The sequence below is a fragment of the Halichoerus grypus genome, chromosome 8 (assembly GCF_964656455.1).
Source record: "Halichoerus grypus chromosome 8, mHalGry1.hap1.1, whole genome shotgun sequence".
Lineage (NCBI taxonomy): Eukaryota > Metazoa > Chordata > Mammalia > Carnivora > Phocidae > Halichoerus > Halichoerus grypus.
This window is the reverse complement of record NC_135719.1, coordinates 83,877,360-83,902,008: the sequence shown is the minus strand read 5'-3', so window position 1 is coordinate 83,902,008 and position 24,649 is coordinate 83,877,360. Positions and strand designations below refer to the sequence as shown.

The following is a 24,649-nucleotide window of genomic DNA, read 5'->3' as shown; positions in this document are numbered from 1 at the left end:
GGCCAAAATCATTGTCAATAGGCTATCCTAAAATTACTAATATTCTACTTTATTTTATATTGATTTTTCATTTTGAGATGTTTCACTGTCATTCATCCAACCAGATCCCTTACTTTAGATTGATACTGTTATTTCCTAAAGAATTATATATTTGCATTCTTATCATAATATACTAGGTTATATTCTCCATAAGAGTATAAACTAATAGATTTTCTTACACCCAAACAAAATGTTCACTAATTTTCATTATAGTTGACAATTGGAAATATGTGGATCAAATCATTAGTATATGCCCATTATTCTAGACTAGATTCATTCTAATGGATATGATAATTTATAAATTACTATATTGTTTGAAATTATTTCCCCAGATATATCTGTTTTATACACATTGACTGATCTTATAAACCCAAAGAAGGTAACTGGTTTGATAGACATTTTATGAATAAATAGTTCCTAAAATCAATCACATATGTTTTCAATCTACAGATAAGAACGTTTAGAGTCACTTTTTCATTTATTCAGAAAATACTTCTTAAACATCCACAGTATACCAGGCACTATTCTAGATACTTGAGGATACAGTAGTGAACATACACACAAGGTCCCTTTCATATTTTACTTTAATTTTTATCTTTGCTCATGTTGTTATTGTTCTCAAATTTTCTCCATAGCATGAATTCATTTTGTATTCTCTCTATATATTTTATTTGTTTTATGTATAGTATCTACATGAACTAGAATATGAACTCCCATGAAAAAAGGAAGATTTGTCTGGTCACTCAGCTTCTAGTATAGTACCTAACCTTAAGTAGGGACTTAATAGATTTTTGTCAAATGAATGAATGAATTGAATGAAATGAGGACCAGGAGTGTGTGATATCCTGAGAGCTAAGTGAAATGTTTTTAGAACCAAATGGTCAACTGTGTCAAATGCTGCTGATGGGTCAAACAACATAAAGACATGAAGATTGGATTTACCCAGGTACAGCTGTTATGAATGGTTTGCATGGGGTGAGGAATGAAAGCCATATTAGAGTAGATTCAAGAAAAAAGGAAGTGGTGAAGAAGTAGAAAGAGAATATATCTATAGATAGATATATAAAACTCATTCAAGGAATTTTGAGGGATAAGGAAATTGAGCTGTAACTGGAGAGAGGGGTATGAGGCCAAGGAAGCTTTTGAGATGTTATTCTTATATCTTAAAAATTCCAAACATACAATAAAAGAATAGTACAGTGTACCCCCTTATGCCCTTCACATATATCAGCAATATCAAGATTTTTGTTGACTTATTTTATTTACTCATTTTTGTTGTTGCTGCAGAAATATTTTGAAGTGAATCCCAGTCATTTTAGCTGTATATATTTCAGTATGCAGCTAAAAAAAAAGGAAAAAATAGTTTTTTACGCAACCTGATGCCATAATCACACCTGTTAAAATTAACAGTAATTCCTTGATACTAATACCTAGTTCTTATCATACTGCTACAATTATTTAAAATAAAAAAGTTTTTTGATTCTAGATCCAGTCAAATTCTAATTTACATTTGATAGAGAATGGTCCTTCTTTTATTGATGAAGCTAGATCAATTGACCTGTAGACTGTTTTACATTCTTGATTTGTATCTTGGCTTCCTCATGGTGTCATTTCATTTATTTTTCTGTTTTCAATATTATTTCAAACTATAATGTAGTGTAAATGTTTGATTAGATTTAGCTTCATCTACTTTGGGAAACATACTTCATAATCAGTGTGCTGTGTGTCATATTTCATCACATCAAGAGGCACATGGTTCACTTTCGTATTCTTACTTATGCTAATGGTGATCAGTGAAGTCAATTGGTGACTGCCTCATGTTTCCATTGAAAATTATTCATTAACTTTTCGTCTTATGATTTGATGATCTTTGCCTAAATCAGTTATTTCATTTACTTTGCCAAAGGGTAATTTTTTAGTTCTGCCATAAAGGGGGGGGTCTTTAAAAATTGAATAAATTATAACATATTTCTGCTGATGGAGATGATCTAATATAAAAGGAAAAATTATGATGTAAGAAAGAACTCCAATACATGGAGAAATGGCAAACTTGGTAGATAAGAAGGAATAGAGTCCACTGCATAAGTGATTAGAATACCTCAGGTAGGAGCAGGAACAGTCTAAGTGACTTACTTATTCAAGGTTAGAGTAGCACAGAGTGAATATATTTTATTAAATTTCTATCAGAATTTTGCTATAGAATCTGTTTGATAATTGTACCTAATTTTAGAAGCATGCATTTTCAATATTTGATATTGTATGTGAAATCAAAACTGAAGCCATTTTAAGTTTCACTTTCTATATTTGACATTGACCCTACTTGTTAGAGTTTTTCTAATTTCTTCCTCAAAAGTGCATTTTTAAATTAATGTGTCTTATACATCTGTATCTTTACATTATAAAAAATGTGGGCATATACTTTTATGTAATTGTTTTTCAGCTTTTGTTGCTAGTCTGTTTCAAAGAGAAGTAAATGCTACTGCTAAACAAATAAAATGATAAATAACTGGCAGTTTAGTTTAGACACTAATGGAGCCTAAAAGCCTTTAAAATGACAAAAACAGCAACTTTTATGATTTATAGGTGCATTTTTGTTACACAGTTTGGTCATATACCTGACAGTCTTCTCTCTTTGTGACTTTCTCCTAAAAATTATAGTTTTGTGTTATCTGAGGGAAAAGGCCATTAGAGTTCAGTAGAAGAATTTGACATCATCTCTTCTGAGGATTGCAGCAGTTCCCATTGGTGGATGTACAATCTCCTTTTTTCCCTTTTTTTTTTTTTTTGTAGTAGTAGGTCTAATGATAGTGATATAATTTAATTCTCAAAGAATACATACTGCAAGTTTGAACCTATAAACTATCTCCAAATTATCTCCTATATGCTTATGAAATTCAGTTTTAGACAATCATATTTCTTTATGGCTCAGTGATTTCCATTTACTACCTGTTGGTCTATTTACTCTAAAGAGTGTTGTCACTCTGTTGGGGTTACTTTGTCTGACATGATATGTACTGAATTAAATTAGAATTTTAAAAGCAACATGGATTATATAATCTCTTCAGTTACTTAGTGCCATGTTGTTGTTGTTGTTTCACAATCCCTATTGAGGTTGAGCTGATTTCCTGTTTTGGCATCCCCAAAAGAGCACTCTGTGTTTGTCTCCAAAAGCAGGAATGTAATCTGATCTGTTTTATTTTGTTTCCTGACTTAGATGAGAACATATTGCATGAGCTACATTGATCAATTATTATTATACTTTCTTGTCATTTATTGGACAATTAATACAACCTTGTAAAGACTTCCGCAGAGTATCCCTATAAACTAGATCGTTTTACCCAAGAACCACAGAGATACATCAAGGTAGACAAGGATGAAGAAAAGCTGATTAGGAGAAACAGGAAATATTAAACCTTCAAACTCGCATGATATTTTTCAGATTCTCTTCATCTTTACAGATGAAAGACATACTTGCTCTCTACTGAAATATTTTGTACAACTTAAGAAACTTAGTTTTTCATTGACTTGAATCTTCATTGTTTAAAATATGAAGATTGAATTTAGGTGTATCCATATAATATTAATCTTTAAATTCTTGTGATTTAAGTCTTTTTTGTAGAAGTAAGAATGATAATCTTTTACTGTTCTTTTAAAAATTCTAAACTACTAGAAAAATAGTTTATTGAGGCAGTTAATCCTTAAAGCAATATAAACTCCTTATGATCTTTTTAATGTTTGTAGCTTCGCAAATTTTTCCTTCCAAATGTACTTTAAAAATGTTTTATAGAGTAGCTTAGAATTTTTAAACTGTAATACCAAAAAGAAATGTGTTAAATATTTGGGAGTTTTCATATTAATTAAAAAACAAATATTTTATAAATTTAAAAATAATCATTCTTTTGATTTTTTTTGATAACTGTTTAGTAAAGAAATACTTCTGAGAAGTAAGTTTATGTGTTATGTTGGGATGTTGAATTTAATATCAAGCTGCTGTAATGAGGCTCAGAATAGTCTGAAAACTAATCTTTTTTTTTTTTTTGCCTTAAAGTTTATCTAGAGTGTATAAAATGAGTTATAGGACCTGTGTATTAGACCCAACCAATTTCATTTTAGTCATGTCTCACATATATCTACATTTTATTTACTAGATGTGAAATGAACACTATTAATTAATCTGTATCAATTATCCATAAATTTCAAATTTCATAAACTATTTTTTAAGATTTTATTTATTTATTTATTTATTTGAGAGAGAGAGGGAGAGGGACACGCAGACTCCACGCTGAGCATGGAGCCTGACACGGGACTTGATTTAACGACCCTGAGGTCATGACCTGAGCCAAAATCGAGTCAGATGCTTAACTGAATCACCCAGGCACCCCATAAGCTTTTTAAAATTTTGTTCTTAACTCTGATATTCTGTCTTATTTTTAAAATTACATAATAAAGACGGTGTTGACTCATTTATCTAATAAATATTTATTGTGCACCTGTTATGTACCAGGGACTGTTAAAGCCTTTGGGGAAACTACAGCACAAAACAAAACAAGCTAATTTACTATCCTTTGACAGCTTGCATTCTAGTGACAAAGTTAAAAATTAACAAATATAAAATATCAGGTAGTGTTGTTGCTATGATTAAAAGAAGAACTGGGGGGCGCCTGGGTGGCTCAGTTGGTTAAGCGACTGCCTTCAGCTCAGGTCATGATCCTGGAGTCCCTGGATCGAGTCCCGCATCGGGCTCCCTGCTCGGCAGGGGGTCTGCTTCTCCCTCTGACCCTAACCCCTCTCATGCTCTCTGTCTCTCATTCTCTCTCTCTCAAATAAATAAAAAATAAAATCTTTAAAAAAAAATAAAATAAAATAAAAGAAGAACTGGGAAAGTGAATAGAGGGTGGTAGAAATGAAGAAATTTACCTACTATATAAACTTTCCAAGACCTCCTCTACCCACCAATTTAAATGCTCTCTTCACTCTAGATCATCCATGTGTGCCATCCATATAGGTACGTCCATTATTTTTCATTTCATACAATTGTATAATTGTCTGGCCTGATGTTAGTTTAGTTTTTCACCCATAAGATATCCTCTCCGAAAGCTGGGTCCATCGATCTTCATCTATGTATTACCAGTTTTTAACCCTAAGTCCTTTTATAAGTGCTCAGCAAGTATTTTTTATGTCAAATGAATGAATGATATGCTCAGAACTTCTTAAGATCTCTGGCTCTACTGGAAAACCCAAGGCCCTTTTTGAGACAATTAGAAAAGAATGGGTTAAAAAATGGTAGAAAGGAACATTTATGTATGCATTCACTCTGTTTGGTTCAAATGAACATTTCTAATTAATTAAGAGTTCTACATCTTACATTATTTTATTGGCCTTACTATATCATCCTATTTCGTAGCTTTTTTGAAAAAAAATATAAAATAAGAAGGAAAGTTTTCTGAAAATTAATCTTTTATCCACAGGTACTACTGAACGAGTATGCTTGATCCAGGGAACAGTTGAAGCACTGAATGCAGTTCATGGATTCATTGCAGAAAAAATTCGAGAAATGCCCCAAAATGTGGCCAAGACAGAACCAGTCAGCATTCTACAACCCCAGACCACCGTTAATCCAGATCGCATCAAACAAGTGAGTGTTTAGTTGGGAAATCAAAGAGAAATATCCACAGCATAGTATGAATTCCTTATAAAAGAAGCTTTAACATCTTAGCATATAAAGTTTTTCTTTTCCTAAGCATGCTTAATACATAACAAAGTTGTCATTTTATTTACTTAAAGACTATCAGAGTCTCTTCCTTAGATTGATCAGTTGATTTATTGATTGATTGAATATCTCATTAAAAAATGACTAACACTAAAACGTGTTACACTGAGGAGCAGTTATGTGGCTCATTTCTTTTGTGATTGCCTTTTAAAAAATTTATAGGCACAAATATGATTGGTTTATAGGAATTTAATCTATTTAAAATTACATTCAATTTTTAAATAAAGTATACAAATTGAAATGAAACTATATCCTCAAAATTTCAAATACCATATTTTAATGATATTTGTAGTCTTTAGTATAGTTATTATGCATATAAACTCCTGTTTTGTTAATCTGTTATACTCAACATTTTTTTATAAACAAATATGTATAAGTAGATTTTTGTACCTAGCAAATAGTCCTTTGTTACAAAACAGCTCTTATGTTCTGTATAACATGTAGTATTTATATATATGTCATGAAGGGCCAATGTTCATTTTTAATGTGTGAGATTTTTCTGTAACAAAAATTTTACTTGATAAAAATGTGAGTTTTTAAGGTTGAATAATGGCTGACATGATGTAGGAGAAAAATGACATTCTTTAATGTTAAATTAGGTGAATTCTTCCCCATAAACTCTTAAATTCTCAAAATTTTTTGATACCTTATGATTATGATTATTGTTTCTGCATTTGCCCTTTTATAATTAGCTACTTCATTTGTGATCATATTATCAGTAGACTATGCTTCAAAAGAAATGTATTATTCTTCATTAATTCACAGAATATTTAATTTACAGAATTTTATATTCATTGTAATAAATTTGAAATGTAGCTCAAAATCTTATTAATTTCATGTTTCTGAATTGAGAAAAAATTTTATACTAAACAGTGTTATGAATATATTATAATTTTACCAATATATAGATAAAAATAAGCCTGCTAATCATATGCAAACATAGGAATTAATAATTAGGTAATATATTTTCAAATTACAGGCTAACATTCAATTTTCTATTAATTACCATTAAAAATTTTTTTCCATGTTTGCATCAGGTAGCTGTTATTCCATATAAAATCTTTCCATTTTATACTCTTTGTCACTGTCAAATGGTTCAATTTGTATACCCTTCACAACTTTTTAAGGAAGTATATTTTAATTTATGCATGGCAGAATGTAAATAATTTACAGCTCTAAACATCAATAGATTTTTTTATTCTTCACAGCCATTTATAGTTTTGAAATGTTTAGTTTATCTATGCTAAGTGAATACAAGAAATATTTTTAAAACTGACCCCAGGACTCTAGAGGTGGTCAGATTCTAAAACTATGAGTTTAGGGGCGCCTGGGTGGCTCAGTTGTTAAGCGTCTGCCTTCGGCTCAGGTCATGGTCCCAGGGTCCTGGGATCGAGCCCCGCATCGGGCTCCCTGCTTGGCGGGAAGCCTGCTTCTCCCTCTCCCACTCCCCCTGCTTGTGTTTCCTCTCTCGCTGTGTCTCTCTGTCAAATAAATAAATAGAATCTTAAAAAAAAAAAAAAAAAAAAAATTAAAACTATGAGTTTAGTTAAAGACTTCTGGGTTAAAATCACCCAGGGCTAAGAACTTACAGAATTGGCCCTAAAGTGTAGGATTTATTGACTTTCTGCCTTCCTCCAGCCTATTACTTCTCTCTTTTCTTTTATAACTTCTGTGAGAAACCTTCAAAAATTTAGAGATAAGAGTGAACATCTTGATTTTTTAAAAAGTAAAATATACAATGTAGTTTGAGTAGTATGATATCATTGGTGGTATATTTAGGACAATGATATGAATTATTATTTATTATTTTTATAATAATAGGTAGTACCATCAAATAATGGAATATGAATCATTGTTAAAATTTTGATTTTCTCTATGCAATATGAAATTTGAAGGCTACAATAGATCTAGTACCATTATAGATTGATGATGAAAACCAGAATTTGAAAATGTTTGGTTTATTTTTACTTGCCTTGTTCAGATAATGTTATTTAAATTCAAGATAAGTGTTAAAAAAATAGTGATTGATTGACTTTTGTGTATTTGCATTCATTTGTAAGCCTTGTAGATATTGATGGAATTAAAATTATTGTTGATTTTAATATTTTCATGTAATCAATAATGTATGCAATTAGAGTATCATTTTAAAAAATTATCAGACAGGTACACTAAATCCAGTAGGACAATATATTTAATCCTTAAACCCTTTCGTTGTAAATGTAAAAATTGAAAATTTTACTTGAAAAATCTGGAAAAAAGATCAAAAATATTTCCAACATATTATTGATCAACAGAGTTTTTTATGTTCTAAGTTTTCTATTTTAACAATGTAAGATTTTTTGTTGGGTTATTCTCCAAATAGTAAGTAAAGCATATAAATTTAAATGACCACAATTTTATTTCTGAAAATGCTGGTTATCCATTATCAAATAATATGTCCAAAATAAACTGCTCTAGAATATATAAAAACATTTCATATGATATTTATATATGTTGTAGATTATAATACATAGAATCACAGTAAGATTTCTTTTAAAGGTGGTCTTTCCTTTAACTGATAACATTAATCTCTGCTTTGGGCTTTATTTAGTCCTGAAGTTAATTTTAAAAACAATTTCTTTAAAACATCTTTTTAGAATTTTCTTTTAGTTAAATTGTACAAAGAATAAAATTAGGATTTTAAAAAATGAGAGAGCTAGAAAATATAACTTCTGCGTAGAAATGAATTCATGTTGAATATGAAATTATAGATTTTCTTAATGTTTATTACTGCATGTCTATTGTTATGATTGATAATTTTAAGGTCTTGCCTCCTAAAAATGTATAATTTGTATGTAACTTGGACTTAAAATAGGAAATCAAAGTTAGTTCTAAACAAATAAAAATTGCTTTAAAAGTTATAATTTCAAACCATATGTTATGGACCTCTAACAGAATATTATATTCTGAATTATGTAATCTAATACCGTTGGTAACTGAATAAATTGCATGAACCAGAATATTCTGCCCAAATGAAACCTACCCTTATTGAGTGAATGAGTGCTCAAACAAATATAGTTTCTTAGGAAAATAGTGCAAACTGGTCTTGCAGGTCTTTCATATAGTGGAATGATGAAATCTAGCATAACAGCCTTACATCCAACTTCAGATATTAGATGTTGTTCCCTCTCAAATGTTTTTTGTTGTTATTGTTTTATTTTAAAAATATTTATTTGCTAATAGAGGGATTCCAATACTTTATATATTCAAATGATAATAGTAATAATAACAGGTATTGAATAATCAAAATATTGTAGTCTCTGTTCTATAACCTTATTAGGATTATTAAGGTTATTATAATTATAATTATAATTATTATTATTATTATTAAGTAGCTAATATCACTGTGCTTATTTTACAAGTCAGTATACTAAGAAACTGATATACAGCAAGAGCCAATAAACCAAAGTTAAACATTAATTATAGCATAGAACATACTATTTCTTATCTTCAGGACACACAAATAACAGAGACATTCAGTGATCTTCAAATAATTTAAACCCTGTTTGTAGAAGTTCTGAACTCATTTCTGGAGCATGTCTTTAGCCCAGATTATTTAATACACATTTACCCATTTCCACCTTTTTGTATTTTGAGCATGATACTTTTTTCCCCTCCTAGGATTATTGAAACTTTTCTTCTTTTAAGTCCCTCAAATCCTTCTCTAAATATAGTTGTCTGTACATAATGAATCAATACAATAAACCCTAAAACAAGGTAGGAACCGCAAATCAGTAATATAGTTAGCATTTGTTAACTTCTTTTGTCTGTTACAGATTTTCAGCAGTTTTTTTCCCTTTTGGCTCAAATGTATTTTTAAGAAAATCCACATTAAGAGCAAAGCAGCTATAGGCATTTAGAGCATTCTCTTATATTTAAAAAAATCAAATGAAGATATAAGAAATCTTAACTTCGTCAAATAATTTTACTTCTGTCATGAAAAATTGGCAAAAATAGCACGTAATGTGTTCACTATTCATCCATTCTGTCATGAATTTATTAAATTCCTTCTTCCTGAATTGCGGGATATATTAAATTATAGCCCTTGCTCTCTAAAACTAGTTTGGGAGAGATCATAAATGATTAAAATAACTTATAAAAATGTCAAACCGTATTATATACCTAAAGTACAATATAAACAATGTACTATAAAAGTTCAGAGGCGTGTGAAACAAATGTAGGCAGGAGTGACATTTGGTCTTATAAAATGGGTGAAGATTTGAACCGGGCCTTGAAGATTATATAGGAATTTCCTAATTAGAGGAGAAGAAAGAAAAAGTTATTTTAGGCATGTGAAACAATATGGATTTGAGGAGAAAGATATAATGGTTGAATAGTAAGGAGACTCTCGTGACAGAAATGGAACATTTGGGTTGGAGTTTAGAGGAAATTAATGTTAGATAGATAGGGTGGGACCAGATAATAAAGAGCCTTGGGTGTCTGGCCGAGGGGCATTCTGTAGACTATGGATACTTCCTAATATTTCCCAAAAGAGCTCTTTTAATTTCTCTGGAAAGTTAGAACAAAAGGAGGCACCTCTGCATTTTGTTACCTTCTGTGATAAAAATCCAGACCGACTCTTAGGCTGCCTGTAGGTTCAACTATTGGTTGGAGAAGAGAACTATGACAATTAGCTGAGTGATCTACTATGCAGATCTTTAGGTTTGAAGGTTTGTAAGATAATATTTTCTAAACTTCTTTCATGTAACACTCACAAATCTAAGGAATGTTAAGATTTGTCAGGCTAAATAAATAAAGGTTTGGTGGTCAAGAATGAAGGATGAGTAATATTATAATAGTGCTATCTACGGTGTTTATTGTTTCTGTGCCAGCCGTTGTGCTATGCACTTTACATGTAGTCTCACATTTTATCCATCTTCACAAAAACCTATGAAGCAGGGAAAGAGTACAGAATCCATGTTATACTTATGGAAGCTGATGTTTAAAGGAATTGAGTAACTTACCCAAGGAAATGTAACTGGTAATTGATCTTAACGCTGGGCTATATGGCCTCCAATTTTGAGCAATGCTGATAAAACGAAATCCAATAGATGTCTCTCTTCGGGGACTTTTCAGTGTCTGGAATAAGTTTATCCAAGAAGAGAACCTCATTTAAAATAGAATGTCTTGGGTCAGGGTAAAGTTAAGAGACTATGCAATATTTTAAGAAGATGACAAACACCTAATCTCTTTTGGTAGTGAAATTGAGACAAATACCTGAAGTTGAAAGATATTTCGAAGAAAAATCTGTAAGGCTTTGAGACTGATTTATTGTAGTTCCAAAATGGTGAGAAAAGAATGAAAAATTATTATATATGGCTTTGAGCCAAGCAGAATGGTGAAGCCTAGAAAGCAGTAAGTGAATTTTAGTTAGGTGCCTGTTTGAGATAATATTTTTATGTGTTGCAGACAGATTGAATAAGTTGTAAGTAGTATGCTTTTCTCTTGAAGTAGTCTTTTATAGAAGTACAGGTGAGAATGTAAAACTGAAAATATAGATCCTTAATTAATTTCAAGGCAATAATTTCACTTACCATCTTCATAGTAGGAGAAGAGAAAAAAAGCAAAAAATGAGATAAAGAAGCAGTTACCAGAAAAAGTATGTCATAGGCATTATAGTATAGTATAGTTAAGTGCATAGGATCTGGAGCAGGACTGCCCAGGTTCAATTCCTGGCTCTTTATTTGACCAGCTATGTACCTTTGAGTGAGTTGTTTTGCTTCTCTGTACCTCAACTTCTTTACCTATAACATGGGACTAGTAATAATAATCTATTTCATAGGGATATTGTATTAACTGAGTAGAACTATATCTGGTTCTTAGCAAGTGCTCTTTATTAATCATAAAGATAAAAAGGAAATCAGTAATACTCCCTGTGATAAAATAAGGAGGGAAAGTTTAAGGAAAGTTGCTAAAAAGGATCAAATACCCAGAGAAAAATACAAGAATAATTTTTTTAAATAGGAAATTATTGGTGATTTAAAAGCTAGTGTTAATCACATGGTGAAAGCAAAGTCATTATTTCCTACTAATATTATTTCCTAAAAGTTAACAGTCCAGTTAGGTAAAGAGAAAAAATTGTATGAAAGGTAGAAATGCTGATTTGGAATTTTGGGTATACAAAGGAGTAAAATACAAGTTAGATAAGGGAGGCTCACATAACCCCTGCCACTCAAGAGGGAATGGCTTGTGTTAAAGAATAAAAAGGAGCTTGAAATGGCAGAGAAATTAGAAATGAGATTACTGTGAGGGTACAAGATGTCTCAGGAGTGGTAAAAAGTTAATATTTAGGGTGTTAAGGTCCTAACTTAATGAAGGATGGGAGGTCTGAGTATACAGTTTTGTCTATAATGAAAAGAATAAGAAGATGGAGAAAAAAAGGTAGTTTGGAAAATGGAAAAAGTTCAAATGTAGTCAATTGTAGTAAGGAAGTTCATTCTGAAAAATCATGATTTCTTTCAGGTAATAAAGACTATCAGTTGAAAGGTAGATAAAACACATGGCATTGAAGGATTGAAGAAAAGGATAAAGGTACAGGACAGCAATTATGAGGAAAATAAGCTGTGGAATAAGAATAAATTCTGAAAGACCTGTGTAAATTGGACAACATGAGTTTATATTAGTGCTGAGGGGTTCCAGGTAGTTCAGACATTGGAAGAAGGGGAGGATACTTGTCACAATGAAAAACCAAAGATGACAGTTACATATTCACATATTTTATCTTTTCTTTTTTAATAGAGCACTATACAGATTTATTTAACAGAACTCAAAACACAGGTTTGGGAAGGTGATTACTTGAGTAATATTACTCAGCTAGTAATAGATTTTGAATTACAATTGAGATTTGTTGTTTACTGCTGTTCTCACTATATCTATAAATATCAGAGGTTCTTGACAGTCTGTTACTGTAGATTTGCTTGGAGATAAGCTGTGTATATTAGAGTTTATTTATAGTAATATTTTCTGGTCCAGCAAAACTGTCACTTGTTAACAAGAATGCATTTTACAATTTGTAATTACTTTCTAGTTCTTATTCCCAGAAGCCTAATTATATCTACATTTTAACTAAATGTCTATTGTTAAATCATGAATATTTTAAAACTATTTCAAAGGACCCACTATTTTGAAATTGTAAAATACTTTAAATTTTTCTGCAACAAGTAATTCAGCCTTCAATCTTTAAAGCAGAATTCTTAAACAGCTAGTCAATTCGTGTAAATAAAAACATATTATACTTTTCCATTTGAAAGATAAAATTGTGCTTAAAAAATGACTGTCCTTCACAATCACTATTTCATAAATGTAAAGAAAGCATTTTTAGAGGAGAGTGTCCTTTGTTCATGTTTTTTAAATAAATATTTTAATACACTGTTGCTTATATGGATATTCAGTTAGTTACATCTTCATGATGTGTAACAGAAATTTTACTAAATGATTTTTAACTTGAAACCACTAAATTTTAAATCTGTGTAGTAAGTAGAAGTAAATGTTTTGTTTATAAAATATAGGGAAACAAACATATCATACACTTATATTGTACATTGAAATATTTCTTATGGATTCTTTGGTTCTATTTCTGTTGTTAAGAAAACTATCAAAGCTGTTTCATTAATCTAATTAATAAACATTTTTAATTAAAGGCATTATTTTAATATATTTACATTTATCTATTTGTTAGAACAATTTTTTGTAGCTAGTACTTTACAAAATCAACCAAAATGAAAACTTTCTGGAATCTTTTTATTGTTATAACTTAAGTTGGTAAAGGGAGGAGACATTTTGTGTTTAAACTGTCTATGTGAATAATAGCTACAAAACTCATCATGTGTTTATTTCATTATGTACTCATTATTCTAGGAATTTAAATGAAGAAAATATGTTTAGAAACAATTTATTGTGATATTTTGATAATCTTATCCCTTGAAGCTCAAATTTATATGATTTTCACCAGTTTATTTGAAATATTAAACTTTAATTTCTTATCAGATTATGATATTTGATAAGCAAATTTTAATGATTTAAACACATTAATATTTTCCCTGAAGTTTAAAGTTATTGTTTTTTGTTTCTGTGAGAAATAAATAGCATCAGAATTATTAAGGGCAATGATGTAACTATGAGTTGTATCAGTTACTAATAATACATGTCCAATATTTCATATATATGCCAAGCAAAAAGAAAGGGATTGAATAAACTGACAGAAGATAATATTAATCTAAGTGACTACAAATTCTGAGCCACTTGATATTACTACTTTTTCCACATCATTCTTTGCAGTGTTTTAGTACCTTATTGAGAATTCATATCCAGGGCAAGGTGGATGTCCTTGTGAACCTATGGTACTTCAGGTTGATTTTACCCTGATGGAAATACAAGACCCCAACACATACTTAGTGCTTCTGTAGGTTAATGAACTTAAATTCTAACCTATTTGGGGAGAAATGACCTCTATATTTATTTCATGTCTGTTCATCAGCAACCTCATAATCTGAGATAAGTACAGAACAGATTTTTAAACGTATGTTAACTACTCCCAGGAATTCTCTGTAATAACAGTCATAACCAGAGGTGGGAAAATAAAATCTTTACTATTCATCATATAGTAACCTGAAGTCAATAATATATGTTCCAGCATAGAATTGCATGAAAAGAAAATATTAGAGCAATTTTTAATAACTGAAAATGAAAGTCTCTCTGGAGAAATGGCGGAATTTATTACAAAGAGTGAAAACAGAAAACAAAGGATTTGAAGATTTTGTTTCTTCTTTTATGAGGTTTTACTGCTGAATGTAGCTCCTGCCCCCTTTTTAAATATGATTTAACAAAAACCTTGGTATAACTCAACATGAAGTGTAGTTTTCCTCAAAGTATTTTAGGTTTTAACTTAGAAGAACCAGGAATCACTTGAGGAGTGGACTATTTATAACATGATTTGATGTTAGAACCAATCTTACTTTGTTACTGGAGAACAGTAAGTTAAGTAGAAGCCTGTGAATTTCCTATCCTTTCTTTTATGCTTAACTGCTTTGTTCCACCCAAATCAGAACTTTTGAAATCTCAAATGAAGAAATGTGATTTTATGAAGTAATTTTATCTGCTTTTCCTGACACTGCTGAACCTTTAAAGTTATGCTTTTGCTCATATCTGAGTAATTTTGATGCATATTTATTAATATAAAACAAAATGTCCACATAGAATTGTGTCTGTACTATAAAACTACCCCATTTCACCTATTAGGAAATATTATCTATTGAGAGAGCTACTTAAGCAATGCTATTTGCTAAGTGAAAATATATTTTTTTAAAAAGAGAAAAGTTTAACATCTTACACTTCAACATTATTCTATTAGACTTGAGAAGTTTTTAAAATATATTAATGGATTATTCAACAAGTATATTATGGTCTCATACAACATATTTTATATATAGTATGTAGAAGCATTTCGGAATGAAGTGAACAATAAATATGATTCCTAATATTTTTGTGCTTATATTCAACACAGGCTGATAATGCTACAATACATCTATATTAAATTTTTAGTCTTCAACAGAAATGATAAAAATATTATGGCAATTTGTTAAAATGCTATTAGTTACTTGTTTATTAATATGAGGTTAATGTTTACATTTTCAGACGGGCTCTAAATTTGTTAAAAATTAATATTTTAGAAGATAATGTGGTTTAAGAACTCAGAACTGCAAATTTAGTTGCTTTTAAGTATGGATCCCTAAATTCATGTGGAATCAACTTGTTGGTGATGTTCAACATATTAAGTAGGTGGATGCTTTTATACCAAAGTAAACTTCATTTCACCACTTCTTCCAATCCCCGACTGTATTCATTGATAGGAAAAGGACTCTTTCAGTCTTACTCATTGAATTTCTTGAATTTTTGTTTGACATCTCTTTTCCCCCAAGCAAACAAGAGGGAAAGAAAAGAGACTACTATTCATGAATATGGTCAGGATGCCTTTAATGCTCATGTGGATTTTGTATCTGTCACCATCATGATTTCAAGTCATGAATTTATTTTTACATGCTTATGCATGCATATTTACATGCATTAGTTACTTAGTTGATCTTAAATTCCATTAAATTTGAATGAGTAGGAGAAAAATTTGTTCCTAGGATTTTGTTCTCGTTATATTACATTTTATTTTATTTTGTTTTATTTAAATGATCAGTTTAAGGCTTTTAAAGGTTGATTTGCTCCTGAACTGCTTTGTTCCCAGACATTGCCATCTTCCCCAACTACCACCAAGTCCTCTCCATCTGACCCCATGACCACCTCCAGAGCTAATCAGGTACAGTATCATCCTGTCATCTACACCATACTTTTCACGGGTGATTGCCTGCACACTGGAGAGAAGGATAATGGTGGGTTAAGGATGTATTCGTTCATTCACATATGTGCACCATGGTCAGATTCCAAATAACCTGAGAAAGAAAGATCGATTATTCCTGAATATTTATATGCAGTTTTTTAACTTTAGATAACAAAAATATATTCAGATGGTAGACTCCTCGAATTTGGGTTTTTTCCCTTAAAATTATGACTTTCTGGAGCTCTGCGTGTTATTTATTGAGTCACTGTTTATAATCTCCATTATTGGTTCTTCCTAGGATTATTGGTATATAAGTTAAGAATATCATAGATGTAAAAAAATGTATAAATATGACTTATTGAGCAAAGGTATATCTTTAAAAGTGAATGCATTTTCATTTGTTTTTTATTTCAGACATGCCTTACTGTGTAAACAATTTTCAACTTTCAATGAAAAACATTTCTAGCAATCTAAAAGTAACTGAAAATTGGTGTTTGTGATAATTTTATTTCTGTTTTACAACTTAGGAAATGGTATAGTCTTCTAATTTAATATGACCATTTTCTTTAGTGGAGTGACAGACTTTGCAATTAGATATATATTAGTTTGATTTGATGATTGTTTTGGTACTGAATATTTGTAGGTCATTTTTCAAATGTAGTTATTTTTGGCACATTTAAATAATTCATCTAAAATATCTTATGTAAAACAGAGCCATACTGTACTTGACAAATGTTGAAAATATATTCATTAAAATGATTAAACACATTTTCATTTTGTCTGAGTTGAGCTTCATTTAGGTGAGAGATGTTATTTTCTTTAATATTTCTACTTTTCCACTAATACAAGGCCTTATGGTATTATTCAATTATTAAACAAAAGCTTATCTTTTTAATATATTTTTCATATAGTTGACCAATAAATTATTAACTTTGAACTATATTTGCTAGCTATATTAAATGTGCCTTTTCCATGTAATCTAATATAAGGCTGTCAGAATTATTTTGCTTAGTTATTGAGTCTAATAGTTTTGCAACCTCAGGAAAAATGTTAAAATAATAACTGGAAGCAAAACTAACATAGGGTACGATGTTATTCTATAGTAGGAGCTTGATTTTCATTTTATGCAGTAGCATTCCCTTTAGACAAAACTGTAATATTCACATTTTAGTCCCAATAACTTGGTTAAAATACTACATATATCTCTAGTGATGAATCCCAGCACCTCTCGTTGAAGGAAATGGTATGACATAAAGTGGGAACAAAGCTTGTAATATTAATGCATGAGGTTAAAAAAAGTGTTTATACATTTTTACTCTATATACCTTATCTCTTAAGTGAACTTTAGCCACATGATATAGAAAACTATTGGGACAACAACTAACTTTATTTTTTAAATATTTATCTTGTACTTTATCATTCTTTCCTTTCCAAACAAAAGACAAATGAGTGCAGCAGCAATAAAAACAAAACTAATGATTTTTCTCAACGAACAATGTAAAAAATCTTGGATCTGGAAAGAAAAACTATCTCAGTAATTTTGTCTTTGAAGTTAGATTTGTATTTTCTTTTATTTATTTCATATGAACATGCGAATTTTTAGTAAATGATTTCTTAAAAAGGCTAGTTTATACGTTGAAGTCTGGTAATATTTTTGCCCTCTAGATATGTTACTATATCCACTTCTACCAATTCTTTTTCTAATATTTGAAATAATAAATCTTTGTGGTTTTGTACTTTGTCCACTATACTCAGGTATAGTTGTTAAATATATTTTATTTATATTCTGGTTTCTTCTGTTTTTATACAAACAAGCATATCTCCTGGATAACATGAGGCAAGATATACAAGAAGAACAAAACAAGATTTTTAAGTTTATTAAAGGAATTGTAGTCATCATCCATCCTTATGTTATTAGTATTTTGTGATCATTTTATTCCCTCCGTATTTCCCAATGAATTCAAATTCACACTATATTAGCTTAGATCTGTAAGGGTAACCAAGATAGAAAAATGGGTTCTAATATGATCATATTAAAATCTCCATAATTAAAATGAACTTTTAAACCTATAAGAGAATTATTTTCATGTGTTACAGCTAATATGATATCCTCTGCTGTTAAAACTATAAACTTTCTCCTTGTGAACTTTTATAAACCAATATAAAATATGCCCAGACAACTGTTTGTGTTATTTTCATCAATAACAGCTAAATGAGTTATGATTGAGTTCTATTTCCAGAATAGTTTATCTATGTTACAGTGATGTCACATTATCACAATAATGTGATAAAAAGGACTAAGGGACTATTAATATTCAGAAAACCCAAAAGTAAAAAGCACAGAAAATACACCAAGGAGTAAGTTTTATTGCAGTTTCAACATTAAAAACTTGTTCTATTCTTTTAAAAATGATTACGTGTTTCAGTACATACTAAATTTTACTTTTTCTACTCTCATGTTTCTACAGGCCAGACTATTTCCACAGGTCAGAAAGGCAGACTATATCTACAGTGTTGTTGGTCTATAATAATTTCCCCCTGAAAATTGAAGGACTATCATATGAGACGTCCTACAGAATGGTGGTTATAAGTCAAGACTGGTGCCAAATTGCCTGTGATCAAATCCTTGTTCTGGCACTTACTTGCTGAGTAAATTGGGTTTCAGTTTTCCCTTTTATGAAATCCAAATAGTAGCATCTCATAGGGTTGAAGAATGAAATAAATTCATTGTTCTTGAACAGTACAGTATCTAGAATGTAATGTTAACCATAAGTGTTAGGTTCTGTTTATTTATTTTGTTCTGAAGTATCTTTCAAGTGATATGAAAAAGAAAGAGTATTCTTTAAGATGGTAAATAGCATAGCATAGAGCTTTTGAAACTGAAGAATTCTAAGAATTCTAAGATACTAGTGTTGCTTGCTGCTTTTTTAACTCCAAAATATTTCTGTACTCAAAGTCTCTCTATTCTTTTTCTAGATAGTTTAAACTACTCTACAGTTATTTTCTTCACTAGTGAGAGTACTAAGTTGTATGTTGTGTAATGATAAAGCAAATTGCTGTTATTTCCCTAATGAGAAAGAAAAGTTAGTAGGGCTAATAGTTTTCCAACTTGGACTGTTTTTTGCATGTGTCGCATATTGCAAGGTGCAACTTTGAAATTTCTTACATGTGGAATTTTAACTATGAAGCAAATATAAAGATATAATAAATATAATTAGATTCTTTAAGCAATGTGTTTTCAAAAACCTTAAAAACAAAATAAAAAACCATTAGTTGGGTTTGATCATCAGTTCTAAGTTATTGATACTAAATTTTTCAGTTACTTCAAAATTCAACAAAATGGTTTTGTTAATCAGTCAATGGTGCCAAAAATTAAATTCCAGCTTTAATTTTAGGTTCCTGGTTCTTAGCTCTCCTGGGATTCTTCTCAAATTTCATGAAGAGAAAAAGGAAAAATAATGATTGCAGAAATATGTGCTTTATAGACATTTACTTACTGACTGATGAATTTGAAATTATATACCAAAATATAATAAAACATGAAAATAGGTAATTCATATATAGCACCCTTGCTGTGGTTACAGGAAAACACAGGTAAAACTCAGCTGGTCTTTCTTTAAATTCATGGCTGTAGATCTCAAATGGACCCTTAATTCTTCCAGTCATAAGCCCTTTCACTTTTTTACTTTCTAGATGGCTATTTCATAAGTTCTCTTCTTTCAACCCCTGTATTAGTTTTCTTTTGCTGTGTAACAAATTACGCAGTGGTTCAAACAGCACCCATTTATTATCTTACACTTTCCATAGTCAAGAATCCAGGCACTGCCTCACCAAGTTCTCTGTTCCTGGTCTCACAAAATTGCAATCAAAGTATAGGATGGAGTGCATTCTCATCTAGAAACTTGACTGGAGCCTAATCCCCTTCTAAGGGGATCCCGGTTGATGGCAGCATTCAGTTCCTTGCAGTTGTATGGCTGAGGGTGCTGCCTTCTTAACTGTCTGTTGGCAAGAGGCAACCCTCAGATTCTAGAGGCTGCCCAAGTTCCAGGCAGTATGACTCTCTCTCCAGTGGGCACTTTGCACCATGGCTTTTTGCATCTTGCAAAGCCAGCAGGAGAATCTTTCTCCAGTGTGTGCTAGCAAGATGGAGTCTTATATATTGAACCTAATCATAGGAGCGACTTCTCACCTCCTTTGCCATACAACATAACTTAATCACAGTACTGACATTCCATCTTTTTGACACATTCTGTTGATTAGAATCAAGTCACAGTTTTCACCCACATTCAAATGGAGAGAATTGCACAAAAAGTAGCATCAAGGAGGCAGAGATCATGGGGCCATCTAAGAATTCCCATATCAAACCTTCCAATATCTCTTACTCCCTCCTCACTCCCAACTGATGACCTTACTTCCTACTTCACTGAGCCAGTATTTTACCCACATATTCTACATTTTCTTCTGTTATCTTACCTTCTCCTACCTAAAGCCAGTAATTTCAGTTATACATTAAATCTCATCCTTCTTCCTTTACTCAAGGACATCCCTTCAGCAGTTCTTCCTTTTTTCTCCTTTATCTTTCAAGTTTTTTGTCTCTGTGGAATCATCCCCACCAGCATACATATATCTGTTTTTTCTCCCATCTTAAAAGACAAAACAAAACTTCTTTCAATCCCACTCCTGGCATCGACTAATGCCCCTCTCCTTTTTTTTTTTTTTTTTTTTTTTTTGTGATTTGCTTAGTTGTGCTTAGCTTGATGTTTTTTATTTTATTGTAATTTTTTTATTATGTCATGTTAGTTACTATACAGTACATTACCCCTCTCCTTATACTCCTCTGTAGCAAAATTCATAAATTTTCTCTACTGTTTTCTAATATCTCTCTTCCCATTCTTTCTTAAATCCACTCCAGCAAGATTTTTTCCTCCACCATTCCACCAACACTGTGTTTGCCAAGGACATCAGTGATGACCACATTGCTAATTCCAGTTGTCTGTTCTCAGTGCACATGTTACTTGGCCTATCAGCAGTATTTGTCATAATTTATCACTTCCATTTCCTTGGTATGTCTTCTTTACTTGGCGTCCAGGATACTGCACACTCATGATTTTTCTTCTGCATCATACCATGTGCTTTGTCTCAAAATCCTTTGCTAGTTCCTCCCCTCATCCCACTTAATGTTTGGAGTGCTCCACATCTTAATACTTGAAATGACTTCTGGATTTATACTTTTCTTTCTCCTTATCTAATACCATGTCTTTCATATGCTGACAGTCTGCAAAATTTATGTCTTTAGTGTGAGACAGGTTTACTATGAACCAATGAAGCTTAAGCCTTAAGATTTCTCACCTCAAGCTTACTACAAGACACTGTACCTAATTTTATGTTCATAATTTTGAAAGTATTTCCCAAAGATATCCCTTAAAATTGTATGATTCAGGTTCCACATAACTTGGGTTCATACTTATCTCTAATCCAGATTTGACAGTGAAACTATAGACTATATTCAGTTTCCTGTGCAGCAGTTTCCATTTGCATATCTAATAGACCTCTCAAATTCAACAATCCAAAAAACTACCCCAAACCTGTTCCATCTATATCAGCCTTTACCATCTCAGTAGAAGACAGCACCATACATCCACTTGCTCAGAACAGAAATCTTGGATTCACCCTCATCTCTTTTCTTTTGTATTCCAAGTCCAGTTCCTATAAGAAACAATAGTGACTCTACCTTTACTAAAGGATGTAGAATCTTAATCACTTCTCATTACATCTACTGCTACCCTAGTCCAAGTCTGAATTATTGCAACAGCTTCCATATAGGGTTTCCTGCCTTTCTACCCTTGCTCTCCAAAAGTCTGTTCTCCATAAAGTCTGTATTTCTTTTAAAATGTGTCAGATTTTTTTTTCCTTTGCCTATACCTATAATCATTTCCCATTTCACTCAGTAAAAACCAAAATCCCCAAAATGACACCCATTAACTTGCAAGATCTGGCCCTCGCCACATTACCTCTTTCACTTCATTTCCTACCTCACCTCCCTACTCATTCCGCCCCAGCCAAATTGACCTGCTTGCTTTTCATTGCAGGCATTAGGCATGCTCTCGCCTCAGTATTTAGCTCTTGCTTTTCTTTCTGCATGAAATTATTTTATCTCCGAGATCTACTGGACTAACACCTTAATAGCCCTCAAGTTTTAGTTCAGATTAAACCTTCTCTGTAAGGCCTACCTGACTACCCCATATAATACTGCAAACTGGCCTCCCCCTGCTCCCAGTATTCCTGTGTTTTTTTTTCCATCACCTCATAGAATACCATATACTTTGTGTATTGTCATATTTACTGTGTGTCGTCTCTCTCACTTTCCTAGAAAGTAAGTTGCATGATTACAAGGATCTTTGTTTTATTCTCTCATCTATCAGAAGTAGTAATCTGGAACATAATAGGTTCTCAATAAATATTTGTTGAATGACTAGTATTAGGAGGAAGAATAGGCTTACAGCCTATATGTTTAAAACTTTATTTTTGAAAATCTCTTCAAATGAAATTTTGAACATAAGTTCTCTAAAAATATAAACCAACTGGATAAAGGTTTTTTTTTAAATTCTTATTACTTAAGTTTGGTTGACATACAATGTTAAATTAGTTTTAAGTGTGCAACATGGTGATTCAACAATTCTATGAAAAGTGTAGTTACTTTCTGTCACCACATAATGTTATTATAATATTATTGACCCTATTCCCTATGCTGTACTTTTCATCTCTGTGACTTATTTATTTTATAACTGGAAGTCTGTAACTCTTTATCCTCTTCACCTATTTCACCTATCTTTCCTCCCTTCCTTTCTGGCAACACCAGTTTGTTCTCTGTATTTATGTGTTTCTGTATTGAATAAAAAGGTTAAGTTAAAGGGATATAGCCTTCTTCATTAGACTTCTGTTTTACTCAGAACACAGTGTGAAAGCCAGTCAAGCTCTTATCTCTTGTCTCAAGAATTATAATTCTCCACCAAAATATCAAAATTAATTTTCATTTCCTTCAGCATGTGTGTGTATGTGTGTGAGATGTCAAGATAGTATTCTTTAGAAGTGTATTTAAGAAAGTTCTAGAAAAATAGTGAAATCCAAATGTCCTTTTTAAGTGAACGTATTGATTTTATTATATACATGAGAGTTTATGTAATTTGCTTACTACTAGGAAGAGCCTTATGAAATGCTAATATTTAAAAAATCGCTAATATTGAGTGCAGTTTCTTAGTGAATGTCATATACATATCAAAATCTTCAAAACTTCCCAAGAATAAACTGAACCAAAAAAGCGTAGAATCCCTATCAAGGGAATGTACAATTTTCAGATAAGTACATAAAACACTTCCTTAATGAATAGACTTAAAATAATTTTGGAAGAGACAGTTTAATATAGAAATATCAATACTTTTAAATTAAAACGCAAATGTATTGTAGTTTTAATTTTCTTCCAAATTTTTTTGGTTTTGAGAGAGAAACAAAGGCAAGTGATTTTAATACCATATGAAAAATAAGTGCCTAAGAATTACCATAAGGCTATTAATAAAAGAATATCAAGAAAAATAATATTTTGTGGGATGACATACTTCACTCAGTATTAAAATTTACTATAAAGCTATCATAATAAAAGGAATGTGGTACTAACACAAACAGATATAGTCAGTGAAACATAATAGAGATTTCAGAAATCCAAGTATATATGAAAATTTACTTTATTTTATTATACATTAAGAAAGGTAGTATCACTTAGGCGTTAAGAGAACTGTGATCTGGAGTCATTATTCCTGGCTTCAAATCAAATCTTTGCCACTTCCTAATTTTCTGATTTGAGGAAACATTCTTAACTTTGCCATGTGTGTTTCTCAGTGTAAAATGTGAATAATAATAGTGCCTAGCTCATAGGGTTGCATGATTCTTAAATGAATGAATACATGAAAAGTGTTTAGAACGCTGCCTGGTCCAGAGTAATATTTAAGTGTCATTTTAATTCATTTTAGAAAAGGATGTTTTATTTAATAAATGGTGCTGGTACACTTGACTACTCACCTGAAAGAAAATAAATTTAGACCTCCACCCTGTACAATATGCAAAAATAAATCTCAATGCATTCAAGATTGAAACTGTAAATTATAGTGTGTGAAATTAAGTTGAGGATGACTTTCTTAAGCAAGAAGAAAACACAAAACAAAGGAATAGATTAAGATTTGGGATATAAATACTTTATATTTTTGGTATAGCAGAATACACCATTAATAAGCAAAAATGGCAGTATCCTTGAAAAAATATACGTTGCACACATGACAATGAATTAGTAACTCTACAGAGAACTCCTATTTAGGGGGAAAAAAAGGAGAAAAATAGGCCAAGTTTATGAAAAAGCACTTTACGGAAAAAGAAATGGAGATATCCAATGAACATACTAGGCATCAGGGAAATATGAATCAACATCA

At 31.1% G+C, this 24,649-nt stretch overlaps 1 protein-coding gene across 5 annotated transcripts in view; it reads left to right on the top strand.

The window, feature by feature from the left end:
- NOVA1 (NOVA alternative splicing regulator 1) overlaps positions 1-24,649 on the top strand; it is a 149,271-nt gene that overhangs the window by 106,080 nt on the left and 18,542 nt on the right. For 3 of the 5 annotated variants that reach the window (XM_036092881.2, XM_036092883.2, XM_078053522.1), the window contains 2 exons: positions 5,508-5,674; positions 16,080-16,151. In XM_036092881.2, coding sequence (XP_035948774.1) covers positions 5,508-5,674; positions 16,080-16,151 — 239 coding nt within the window. The remainder of the gene's footprint in view (positions 1-5,507; positions 5,675-16,079; positions 16,152-24,649) is intronic. The other 2 variants (XM_036092882.2, XM_036092884.2) reach the window with 1 other exon arrangement.